Source organism: Sorex fumeus, unplaced genomic scaffold (assembly GCF_029834395.1).
Source record: "Sorex fumeus unplaced genomic scaffold, SorFum_2.1 ptg000128l, whole genome shotgun sequence".
NCBI lineage: Eukaryota > Metazoa > Chordata > Mammalia > Eulipotyphla > Soricidae > Sorex > Sorex fumeus.
This window is the reverse complement of record NW_026606185.1, coordinates 559-13,678: the sequence shown is the minus strand read 5'-3', so window position 1 is coordinate 13,678 and position 13,120 is coordinate 559. Positions and strand designations below refer to the sequence as shown.

General features: G+C 59.7%; 1 protein-coding gene across 1 annotated transcript in view; it reads left to right on the top strand.

Moving 5' to 3' along the window:
* The window catches only part of SLC39A11 (solute carrier family 39 member 11), a gene marked incomplete at its 3' end in the record, with an annotated part of 92,156 nt that extends 80,859 nt beyond the window's left edge, over window positions 1-11,297 (top strand). Inside the window, exon 6 of the mRNA XM_056138399.1 lies at window positions 11,133-11,297. Within this exon, the coding sequence (XP_055994374.1) occupies window positions 11,133-11,297 (165 nt within the window). The remainder of the gene's footprint in view (window positions 1-11,132) is intronic.
* Window positions 11,298-13,120: the final 1,823 nt, after the last annotated feature.

Here is a 13,120-nt window from a genome sequence, read left to right as displayed (position 1 = left end):
CCTCTCATCCTTCTCTGCGTCTCCTCCGCCTGCCCCAGTGTTCTGGCTCAGGGGTCCAGCTGTGGCCAGGCTGACATTCCTTAGCCTTTTTTCCGTGGGGGGGGGTGCTCAAGCTTCAGCCCTCTGAGGCCACAGAGCTCGAAAACCCCGGTTCTGACTTGCCTGCTGGCTCCCCTGACCCTCGGCGGGGGCTTCTGGGTTATGGCCAGTACGGACGCTCCCCCAGCCCCCAACTTGGCAACCACTTGCTCGCTCGCTCTCTCGCTCTCATCTCTCTGCTCTCTCCCTCTGCTCCACGGGTCTTCTTCCACGAGGTTCTGAGGTGGCCGTCAGCCACACCCACGATTCCTTTCTGGGGGCTTCCCTCCCGAGCCCCGGCCAGCAGCCCCTCTCTTTCTCTCTCCATGCAGAGCTGGAGAAGGCTCGAGGAACTGGGGTCCCCTTTCTCCCTGTACGGGCTTTGCAGGGTCGCTGGTGCGGGCATGGCACATCCCCTCCTCGTGCCCTTGATCCCCCTCCTTGGGGGCGTCCCACCCAGGAGTCTGAACTCCTTGATGCGGAGGACCCACTTGGCTCCTCGGGGAGGGAGGGGGCGAGGCGAGACAGCCTTGTGCTCTGCAGAGAGGCAGAGTGGACGCTTCATTTTGGCTCCGAGCAAAGCCCATGGGAGCCCCCGGGCTGACGAGGCCGCAAGCCCCCCACCCTCCCCTCACTGGCAGCACCCCCAGCATCCCTGTAACAAGGTGGTACAGCTGGAGTGAAATTTTTTTAACCAGGTGGCTTTTGGGGGGGCGTGTGCGTGACTGCCAGCGCTTCTGGCAGTACAGGGAGATGGGGGCAGGTAGCCCATCCCTGACTCCATGAATGCTGGATATTTCCCTCACAAAACCCGCATGCCTGAGGTTTACAACACAGCAGTCTCTGGATGGGGCTGGCCCTGAGCAGTCGTGAGTCTGGTGGTAAGAGGTGTTCCTCGCACCCGTGGAGGCTTCTGGCTGTCAGGGCTCTATTTGGGTGTTTGGGTGGGTGCTGGGCTCACCGCCCCCCCCCCCCCCCCGCTCCAAGTACCCCGAACCACTCAGCTTTGTGCAGGGTCCGGAAGAATCTTCACATCTTGTTGAATCTCTCGAGATTTGTTTGCATCATCTCTGGACCATGGCAGAGAAGGAACTTCCATGGCACCAGAGGTGGTTCGTGGGTGCCGAGCTCATCAGCAGAGAGATTGCGGGTCTGGGTGTCGGGTGATTTCTTTGGAGGCTCAGGCCAAACCAGACCTGTGTGTGGCTCAGAGGTGGAGCCTTCATGTATGATGCCCTGGGCTGATACCCCCCCCCCCCCCAAAAAAAAAGAAAAGGGGGCAGCACAGAGCTAGTACAGGACTTAGAGCACATGGCTAATATGTGGCCAACCCTGGTTTGGTTCCTGGCAGCACATGGCCCCCAGCATTGCTGGACATTTCTCCGGAGGTCCCCGGGCACTGCTGGGGGGTGCTTAGGGTCCCTCACAATGCAGGAAACCCATGAGCATCCCGGACCCGCACATTGAGCTGCTGGCCTGATTGGCCGAGAACTGCTGGGATGGTGTCCTACCCCCCCTCCCCATGAGCATTGCTTGTGAGTCTCTCTCTATGTCTTTCTGTCTCTCTTTCTTATACATACATACATACATACATACATACATACACACACACACACACACACACACACAGAGGAAAGAGGAGAGAAAGCAGTGGAAGGGCCTATGTGGGCCTTGGGCTGTCTGTGTTTCCCGGGAAGAACCTCAGGGACCCTGCGTGTCCCCAGGGAACGGGGCCTCGGCTCACCCCACCTGTCCCTCTATTTGCATCTCTCGCCTTGGCGCTGGATTAGTTCTCGCTCCTATTTGCATTTCTGCCCGGTGGCCAGGCTGGTGCCCGCCTGTAAATGTCAGCAGGGCTCACCTGGGCCCTGGCGTCACCTCGAGGGCCTGGCTTTCTCTCCTCGGTGCTCACCCGGAGACAATAAAAATCCATTTCCAGGAGGCCCTTGAAGGAAGCGCATCTGCCCTCCAGTTCCCTGGAGGGGCAGCCCCGTCCTCACGTGTGAGAACGGGGTGGGGGGGGAACCCGAGCAGGTGTCCCTCCCCCCCCTCCCCCCAAACACAGCGTCCTGCTGGCTTTGCCCGCTGCTTGCACCCTAACTGTAGCCACGCGTGTCCCGAGACCCTGGGGTCCTCCCGTACCCAGGAGCCCGGCAGAGACCCAGGAGACCCCCTCGGAGCAGCGCCCCAAAGCCCATGAGGTTCCCCCTAGGCCCCCTTCCAGCCCTTTGTCCCCCTCTGATCCTTTGCCTTTTTCCTGACATCACTCCCAGCGGTGCTCAAGGGATCCTGAGCCGTGCCGGGGACCGAACCCGGCTCTGCCACATGCCAGGGACGCACCCGCACCTGGTGCCACCTCCCCCACCGATCCCTTTCTCCCTCCGGAAAGGAAACCCGAGTCACAGTGGAACGTCAAGGCTGGTGGGAAACATGTCCGCTTCCCCTTAGTGTTGGCATCGTCTGACTCCATCCATCGAGATCGCTCCCCAGGGCCTCGGGCACGGGTGCTCGCTGGTGTGTGCTCTCAGAGCTGCCTCAGTCTTCTGGATCTCCCCCCGCCCCCCCCCCCCCCCCCCCCCGTCCTTCTCTCTGCTGCTGCTCTGAGCTGTCTTCAGTGGTTTGCAGTTTTATAGTCTGGGGTGTGTGTTTGTGCATGTGTGTGTGTGTGTGTGTGAGAGAGAGAGAGAGAGAGAGAGAGAGAGAGAGATGCTTCTTCATGCCCCAATCTCTGTGGGAACCCCCTGAGGGTGGGGTCTGGGGGGACAGAGTCCTGGACCCCTGACCCGGGGGTCTAAGCACCGCCCCCTAGGAGCACCACGTGATACTCTGGGGGGTACTCCCTGCGCCCACCTGCAATATGGGGGCTGGGTTCCTCCTCTCGGGGACTGGAGAGGAGATGCTGGTGTGTGTGTGTGTGTGTGTTGGCCCCAGCAGTACCCCCAGGCTCTCTCCTGCAACCAGGAGGGGCCCTTTGCAAACGGGCATTAGCCACCTCAGGATTTTCCTAAATGTCTTTTCTCCCATGTGTTGGGGCCGGGATGGGAGGGTCTCCTGGTGGACCCACCCCCCGCCCCCTGCCTAAAGCTCTGAGTGGCTGCCGAGGCAGGGGAGGAATCTTAGGGCCACTCCACTGCTCCCCCAGAGACTTTGTTTTAAACCGCAGAGCGGGTTGAAAACGGGGCGCGGTTCACGTCGGGGAAAACGCTGGTTTGTCTCACTGAAGCCAAAAGGCCGAGCCGGCAGGTGGACGTTCATTTTCCCTCTCCCGGGAAATTTGGGCTCCGCCGGTAGGAAGATGAAACTCTCCCCTGACCCGGCGCTTGGAACGAGCCGCCTGCTTCGTGGGCGGTTGTCGTCACAGGCGAGAAATCTTCGTGGCCCCGCGAACCCCTCTCGATTTAATTTTGACCCGTGATGCGTTTCTCCCTGTCTCTCCCCGTCGTCACTAAGTGTTGCTGAGCCGTTGCTTATTCACCCGGCCTCAGAGCTACTGCCCAGCCCCTTCCCAGGGCCTGGAAAATGGGCCCCAAGACTGTGAAGCAGAGAGGGAGGGGGTCTACCCCCCTCCCCCCAGCAGCCTCTGACCCCAGCGATCACCAGGAGATTTGAGGACAGCGCACAGAGCCCCAGAGTCTGTGCTGAGTTCAATGTCCGGCTGTTTCGGCTTTGGTCTAGATTATTTTTTAAATTTTGCTTTTTGGGTCACACCCGGTGATGCTCAGGGATTCCTCCTGTCTCAGCACTCAGGAATCACGCCCGGCAGTGCTCGGGGGAACCCTATGGGATGCTGGGAATTGAACCTGGGTCAGCTGCGTACAGGGGCAAACGCCCTCCCTGCTGTGCTATCGCTCGGCCCCTCGATCTAGATTTTTGATTTACGGATTTTGTTTGGGACTCTGGGTTTTATAGTCTCTGAGTCTTGGCCGCTGATGGGATTACACGGCACCAGGGGGCCCGTTGGTGGGTGTGACCCCCGCCTACTGGAATTTGGAGGATCTGGGTGGAGGATGCTCAGCCCCGATCCGAGTAGGCTTGGAGATCTCGGATCGCGGATCTAGGCCGTGCGACATCTTATCATCTCATTCCTACTTTGGACAAACTGGCAGGCTACCGAATGTAACCTGCCCACATGGCAGAGTCTGGCAAACTCCCCGTGGCGTACCCAATATGCCAAATACCAGTAACAATGAAGGGTCTCATTCTCCCAACTCTGAAAGAGCATTGAATATGGCACTTTTTAAAAAAAATCTCAGGGCTAGGACGAGAGCAGTGCAGTCTCTGCCCCCGCGCTTCGGTGTTCCTTCCCGGAGTCCCTTGGAGGGGAGCGGGTTGAGCTTTCCTCCCCGCCCCGGCCAGGGCTACGGCAGCCGGAGACCTCCAGGACCAGCCACCACCATGCTGAGACCACTCTCCGCACACCTGAAGGTACTGGCAGAGGGACAAAGCCACGCGGGTTCCGGGGCCGAGACCTCCAAGCCTACTCGAATTGGAGTCGAGCATCTTCCACCCAGATCCTCCAAATTCCAGTAGGCGGGGGTCACACCCACCACCTGGCCCCCTGGCGCCGTGTAATCCCATCAGCGGCCAAGACTCAGAGACTATAAAATCCAGATCCCGGAACCGCGCGGCCGCATTCGCAGCCGCGCGACATCTTATTATCTCATTCCTACTTTGGACAAACTTGCAGGCTGTCGAATGTAGCCTGCCCACAGGGCAGAGTCTGGCAAACTCCCCGTGGCCTACCAAATATGCCAAATACCAGTAACAATGATGGGTCTCATTCTCCTAAAGAGCCCTGAATATAATCTCAGGGCTAGGATGAAAGAGACGTTACTGGGGCCTGCTCGAGGCAATCGACGATTAACAGGATGATGAAATGAAAATGAAATGAAAAAGGACGAAGGAGAGGTTACTGGGGCCTGCTCGAGGCAATCGACGAATAATAGGATGGTCGTGATCGTGATCGTGATTGTTTGGGTCTCTGGGGCCACACCCAGCGGTGCAAGGGGCTCGTTCTCATCTGGAGCTGGGGGACTCGGATGGGGAGGGAGGTTTCTTGCGTCCAGCGGTGTTTGGGGACCATGCGTTGCAGGGGACAGAACCAGGGCCCCCCTTGTGTGCACTTGCCCTGGAACCAGCCGCCCAGCCCCCACGTCTTTGGTCCTTAAGCTCCAGAGACTTTTCTGCTACGTCACCACAGATGACAGTGACAGTTCCAGTCCCTTCCTGTTCCTGCCCTCCTAGCCTCAAAGGGGTGTGTTTGTTTGTTTGTGTGGGTCACACTTGCGATGAACAGGGGTTACTCCTGGCTCTGCACTCAGGAATTACTCCAAGCAGTGCTCGGGGGACCCTATGGGATGCTGGGAATCGAACCCAGGTCCGCCGCATGCAAGGCAAACGCCCTCCCTGCTGTGCTATCGCTCCAGCCCCCTCAAAGGGTTTGTTTCCTGAGAAAAGGTTTCTGCAGTGGCTGCCTTCACGGTGGGGTGTGGTCCCCCGGGGCCCAGCTTCTCCCCACCTGAGAACCTGGATGAAGCCACAAGTGGGATTGTGCAGTGAGAGGCAGGATGCCCTTGGGAGTCTGCTCTGGACCCTGGCGGGAGACAACTTGTCACACTTTTCTCTGAAAGGCCAAGGCAGCAGCAGCCTTTTTCTTGCCCCGGTGTTTGCTTTGCTGACCGCGGCCATTCTGGGCCCCTTGTTGGTGGTCAGTCCTTGCCTCTCTATTGCCCAGAGAACCCCAGAGATACGCAGTGGCAGTGAGGAACAGGGAGAGGCCAGATGTTCTGCAGAGACCTGCTTGGGGAAGGCCTCACGGGTGCTTATGAAGAAGAGAGAGTTGTGTTTTTTTTTTGGGGGTGGGCCTCCCCCTCAGTCAGGGCCAGACGTAAAGCAGATAATACTCAGGGTGAGTGAGGGGGTGCGAGAGGGGAATATTTTGTCTGTCTTGTTTGGGGGCCACACCCAGTGATGCTCAGGGCTTCCTTCTGGCATCACTTCCTGGCAGTTCCCAAGGGAACCCCGTGGGATGCCGGGGATCGAACCCGGGTCAGCCTCGTTCACCGAGGGCATCACGCGGGCAGCCAATGAGCTCGGCAAGGCACCGTCATGCAAACGGGCCCGACTTGGGCAGCGAGCCGTCTGCAGACGAGCGGGGGAAGCTTCCCGATGCGCGGAGAAATGTTTGCCTGCGTTCGCAGTCCAAGAAATACAAATGGCAGGAAATGTCACTCCCCGCCCAGATGTGAATCTGTGTATTTCTAGGTGAGAAATCCCCAGGCCGCGTAAGGAATGGCATGAGCAGGTCCTGCAGCCGGCTTGTGAGGGGTGGGAATGGCCTTTCTGAGGTGGAGCAGATGCTGTTGTCAGTGCCCAGGAACTGTTTGACCCTCTCACCATGGAGCGTGGGGGGAAGGTTTTGCAGCAGTTGTTATAGAAAAGAAATTTAAAATGGAGCCCTGGGTTTGATTCCACCCTCGGCCCTCGGCACCTCTGGGCGTGGCCAAAAGCAGCGTCCACAGAACAGGCCCTGAGCACAACATCTTTTGGTTTTGTTTTGGAGCCTCACCCGGCAGTGCTCAGGGTTTGCTCCTGTCTCAGTGCTCAGAGCCACTCCTGGTGATACTTAGGGGCGGCTCCGGGGTCCGGGGCTTAAAGCCGGGTCGGCTTTTTAAAGAAACAGGCCAAGCACCTGGTGCAACCAGAATGTAATACTGTGTCCTGCTTGCCACATCCTGGGGGCAGGGGCTCAGGTGTGAGTCGGGGGAGCACAGGGCACCCTGCTTGTTGTGGACGGTGGACCCCAGGTGTGCTGCACTGCACGGCGGCAGGAAGCCGGACCCCAGGCCGCGTGGTTCCAGGTGTGTGCCCGGGGGTCCTGCAGGTTTCTCCTGGGTCCTTTTTGGAGACTCCCTCCAGCACCAGATGCAAGGTTCTTGGCAGGACCCACCCCGGGCCCAAACTGACGTTCTGTGCAGCCACGGAACCAAGCCCTTGAGTCTCAGCCCGTTTGGATCTGGCCGGGATCGCCTGGCACTCAGCAGCGTCATTTATGGTTCGCTGAGGCTGAGCCAAGAGACCCAGGCATGGGCTTGCTGCACTGGCCGGGGTGGACCGGCCACTCGTCCCGAGTGAGTGGTAGAATTGCACCTGGGGCTCACGTGAGGTCTGACTCTGCCGTCTGGGCATCCCCAGAGACACTGGTGGCGGTGCCTCCAGGGTTAGCTTCCCTCAACCAGTGGCCCCAGGTTCCCTGCTGACCCCGAGCCCAGCCCAGCTCAGCCCAGCCCAATCCAACCCAGCCCAATCTAGCCCAGCCCTAATCCAGCCCGGCAGCCGCTGTGCTGACTCCCACTTTCCGAGAAGGGCACTCCTGGGCGGGGGAGGGACTTCGTGGCAGACACTTCCTTGCATGTCTGCCTTATTCCCAGCACCGCAACTGTCACTTTGGGGCTGGAGAGATACCACGGGGGTCCGGTGGGGCTGCTCCCAGCACAGTGCTCGGGGAAGACTGGTGCTGGGGCTCGAACCCAGGCCTCCCGCATGCAAACCGTCTTTGCTGGACTCCGTTCCCGAGGCCCCCGGCTCCCTCTCTGAAGACCCTTCCCGCTTCCTGCCACTCTGCCTGGCCCCCACCAGGCACCCGCCGGGCCATGCGCCATCCTGGCTTCTCTAGGGCAGACTCTGGAGGGGCCGCTGGTACTTCACGGGTGTCACCGTCCCAACACCGCCAGAACTCCGCACCCCTGTGTCCCCCTAGACACGGCCCCACAGCTGTCCACACACCCTGGACCCCGTGGCCAGAAGAGGACGCCCACTTGCTGCGTCTCATGCCTCTCTCAAACCCAATTGGTTTCGGGGGTCTGGAGCCATAGCACTGAGGGGAGGGCATTTGCTTTGCACGCGGCGGACCCGGATTCAATCCCTGCGTCCCATGTGGTTTCCTGAGCATCGCCAGGAGTAATTCCTGCGTGCAGAGTCAGGAGAAACCCCTGAGCATCACTGGGTGTGCCCCTCCCCCGCAAAAAAAAACTGATTTGGATCTGGAACAGGCCAGACAAGCCCTTGTGTGCCTGTGTCTCTGCTATTGAATAGGGTCCCCAGGGGTCCTGGGGGGAGGGGTCCACGGCGCTTGTTTGTGCCCCTGTAGATTTGTCTGTCGCCCCCTAAGACAGGAGCCCCTGCCGGAAGCACCGCAGAGGGTGTGGGTGGGCTTGGGGGGTTTCTGTCTGTGAACTCAAGCTGGGGGCGACGTTCATCTCCCAGAGCCTGAGGAATCAGGGTGCCCAGCTGGGTCCTGGCCACACTGTGGGCCCCCGGTGGCCTGCTCTGCTCTGTCCTTCAAAGATGTTTTAATTCCATTTCCTGGCTGCCTCAGCAGCCTGAGTCACTGGCATTGATATGCTAAAATGTCCCGGACACGTTGCTTGTCTGTGCTGGTCCTGCTTTAGAACCTGGCAGGATGCTTTGCTGGGTGCAGCCCCCAGGCCCCCTGAGTGCTGCCCAGTGGCTCAGGGAACACCTTCTCCCCCCACCCCCACCCCCCAGCTCCCACCCATGGGCCCTCACAGAGCACTGCCAGCCCTGATGGCAGAGATTTGTGGGGAGAGGCCGTCGGATTGGGAGGCCTACCCCCAGAAACTGCTAGATACGTCCTAAAACAGCCCCCGGGCACGCCGACACACACGTGCAGATAAGACACGTGTTCATACACATGTACAGACCGATAAACACATGTACAGACACACGTGCAGATAGACACATGTGTACAGACACTGCAGGCAGACATATGTGCACATGTGTACAGGTACACATGAATGTACATATACTTGTGGGCAGACATACATGGGCGGATGGACACATGTGTGCCGACACTCATGATCCAGAACTGGAGGAGGATGGGATGATGTGCTGGTTTGTGCATGCACTGTGCACACACACGCATGCATATCTGGACACACGTGCACTCGCGCGTGCGCTCACACACACACAAACACACACACAGTGGCTGCCTTTGCCTCATGCCAGTATTGAGCTGGGACCTTACTTCCCTACAGGATTTTTTTTCCAGTATGGGGGTCCGGGCTGGAGTGATAGCACAGCGGATAGGGCGTCTGCCTTGCACGCAGCCAACCTGGGTTCGATTCCTCCATCCCTCTTGGAGAGCCCGGCAAGCTACCGAGAGTATCTCGCCCGCATGGCAAAACCTGGCAAGCTCCCCGTGGCATATTCAATATGCCAAAAACAATTTGTTGAGATGTTACTGGTGCCTGCTCGAGCAAATCAGTGAACAATGGGAGGACAGTGCTACAGTGCTATGGGGGGGGGTCACATCCGGTGGTGCTGGGGGGAACCACGTGGGGTTCTGGGGTCTAACGTGGCTCGGCCGAGCGCAGGTAAATGCCCGCCACTGTCCTGTAGCCAGGCCCTCCTCCAGGGGGTGTCTGATCTCCGGGGAGCCATTGTGAGTCTGAGGCTAAGCGGGCAAAGGCCAAGGACCTCCCAGGGGAACTGCAGGACTGGGGGGGAGCGCCTGCACCCCCACCCCCACTCCCACCCCCACCCCCAGCGCCCCTTGCCGGCTCAGCCAGCAAACACACAGCAAACACAGCCTGTGCTTTTATAGAGTCTGTTTCCCTTGTGTGTTTTTGAACTAAGAAACTGTTTTCCTCCCAAACGGGAAAGGCGGGTCGGGTTCCCTGGAGGTTCTTTCTGGCCTCTGCAGCCCGAGGGATGGTGGGGGGGAATGCTGTGGAGTGGGGGTGGGCGCCCGCTCAGGGGTCTGCGGGAGAAGAGGGGGCAGCTCCTGAGCCCAGACACCCCCGGAGACTCTCTTTGATTTTGGGAAAGGGAAGCCCCCACCCCCACTAAGGGGGTCCGTCTCTGTGAGCAGAGCCGAGCGCCCTCCTGAATGCGGGTCTCACTCCTCCTGTGGGCGGCCAGCGGGGCTGGGCATCTGCTCTCTCCACTCATCCCAGTACCCCTCACGCCCCTGCCCCCTCCGAGCGCTGCCCTCAGCCACACCCTTGCAGGATAGACCATTTCCCAGCCGTGCAGAGTACAGAGCCTGACGCCCCACCCCCGCCTGTGCTGACCCCAGAATCCAGACCATCGCCATCCACTTGTCCTCCTCTGGCCACACCCCAGTGAGGTGCCACAGACCCAGCAACCACCTGTCACCTTCAGATACACACCGGGGGGAGCCTTCTTGCCTGAGGGCGGCTCCTGGGGTCCTCTCTGGGGCCGCTCTGCAAAGTGGGCCCTGGAGTTCAGTACTGGGCTGCCAGGGCAGGGCCGCTCAGCCCAGAGGTTCTGGGGGCTGCTGGGTGGTGCTGGGGGTGCAGCTCGGCCCCACACAGGTCAGGAAGGTGCCCCCTGCTGCCTCAGGGTCTCAGGGGCCTGTCAAAGCAGGGATGGGGTGTGAACCCCAAGACGGGACAGTTGGTCGGGACAGTTGGTCGAGTCCCAGGAGGATTGGGAGGAAGGGAGGGAGGAAGGTGGGAGGGAGGGAGGGAGGGAAAGAGGGAAGGAGGGAAAGGGAAGAAGGGAAAGAGGAAAGGAGGGAAGGAAAGAAGATGAGAGAGGAGGGAAGGAAGGAAGGAAGGAAGGAAGGAAGGAAGGAAGGAAGGAAGGAAGGAGAAGGAAGGAAGGAAAGAAAGGAGGAAAGGAGGAAGGAAGGAGGGAGGGAAAGAGGGAAGGAGGGAAAGGGAAGAAGGGAAAGAGGAAGGGAAAGAGGAGAGGAGGGAAGGAAAGAAGGAAGGAGGGGAGGAGGAAGGAAGGAAGGAGAGAGGAAGGAGGGAGGGAAGAAGGAAGGAAGGGATGGATAGACGGAGGAAGGGAGGAACAAATGAATAGAGGGGGAGGAAGGAAGTGAAGAAGAAAGGAGGGAGAAAGGAGGGGGAGGGGGAAGGAAGGAGGAAGGGTGGCGGGCGGGAGGCAGGAGTGAGCCCGACGCCCTGGGAAGGACAGGAGCCCACCCTGTCCCTGCCCCTGTTGCTGTGTGTGTGTGGGTGGGGGGGGCCTGTTCTCAGAAGCCCTCTCCCCTCTCTCTGCAGACAAGACCGAGAATGGCGAGGCATACCAGCGCAAGAAGACAGGGGTCCTGGCGGGGAACTCCACCGCCCTGGAGCCGCCACCGGGGGTCCTGGTGCCCACGGGCGGCAGCAGCTGGCGGAGGCTGGCGCTGCTCATCCTGGCCATCACCGTCCACAACATCCCAGGTGAGACCCCGGCTCGGGCGAGGGGGAAGCGTGGCTCCTTTCTGAGTGTTGGGGGTGTCCCTGGCGGCATGTGTGGAGACGCCCCACTCCCCGAGCCCCTCTTCCCCGAGCGGGGAGCAAGCCCGTCGCTGGGGGTGTTTCATCACCGCGATGCCAGGAGAGGGGGTGTTTAGGGCGCCCGGAATGAGGCTGGGTGCCACGTTGTCCTTCCAGAATGTTCCTGCTGCTACTTACCTCTCTGGAGCTTTGGGCTGTCCTTTCCATTTCTGAGTAATTTTCTGTGCATGGAGGAGTCGCAGCCGCAAACACGTGACTGAGAATGTTCTGGAAGTGCCAAGTTCGCGTCCCCCCCCCACACCCCGCATTCTGGAGCACCGGCTGCGTGCCCTCTGCACCCCCTTGCCCCCCACCCTGATGCCTTTTCAGTTCCCGGTCGTGTTTGAGGTCACGTGGTGCCAACGGGGTTGACATTTGTGCCTTTGGTGTGAGGAGTGACCCGGCCACGTCTGTCCTCACACACTTGAACCTCCTCCCTCAGCCGGCCTCCAGCTCTTGCCCCTCTTGCTTTATTTTTGTTATTATTATTATTATTATTATTATTATTTTAGCTTTTTGGGTCCCACCCGGCAATGCACAGGGGTTCCTCCTGGCTCTGCATTCAGGAATCACTCCTGGCAGTGCTTGGGGGACCATATGGGATGCCGGGGATCAAACCCGGCTCGGTCACATGCAAAAGGCAAACGTCCTCCCCGCTGTGCTATTGCTCCAGCCCCTCTGGATTTATGTTATTTATGTTTGTTTGCTTGGGGGGGCCTGGCCTGTGTACAAGGCTCACTCCAGGTGGGTCCAGGGACCCCATGGGGTCTGCCTCCCACCTTGCCCTCGCTCCCCTCCTCCCCCTCCCCCTGACCGTGCTCTAGGGCAGATGCTCATCAGGGGAGATGGACGTTTCCCTTCTCGTCCGTCAGCGAAGTTATTACCTGCCGTTCATGTTCCCCGTCTCTGGGAGACTGGACGTGGGTCCAGCCAGACAGGGGCGGAAGGTCACAGGCTGCTGCGGTGTCCATGGCGACTGCCTCCCTGAGGGGGGACGAAGGTTTCACAGGGGACAGGCTGTGAGCAGCTGGGAGCCCCCCCCCCCCCCCCCCATTCCACGCTGCCTCCAGCTTCGTTGGAATTGCTTTGAGGATGCTTGTGGCTGAAGGTCAGGCCCAGAATCCCAGGGGTGGGCCCGGGGGAGGGGCCGTTGGCCCAAAGGAGACCCAGCTCCCCTACCCACCTTTCACTGGTAGCCTTTTAGGTTTTTTTTTTTTTTTAATTTTGCTTTTTTGGGTCACACCCGGCGATGCACAGGGGTTACCTCTGGCTCTTCACTCAGCAGTTACTCCTGGTGGTGCTCGGGGGACCCTATGGGATGCTGGGAATCGAACCTGGGTCGACCGTGTGCAAGGCAAACACCCTACCCCTTGTGCTACTGCTCCAGCCCCGCCTTTTAGTTTTATTAGTTTGGGATCACATCTGGTGGTGCTCAGTGCTGACTCCTGGCTCTGTGCTCAGGGATCACCCCTGGCGGGGCTCGGGGGACCCTAGGGGATGCTGGGGATCAAACCCGGCTTGGCCGTGTGTAACGCAAGTGCCCGTCCCTCTGTTCTCTCTTGCCACTCCCTCCCCCCCCTCCATGAATTGCCTCTTAAAACGTGGGTTCCAAGGGCTTGAGTTTAGGAGGGCCGGGAAGCAGAGCACCAACGGTAGCTCCCTGGAAGGAGCGTGATAGCGGATAGGAGACCCAGAGTAAGCAGGAACGTGTCTATCAGGCACCAAGG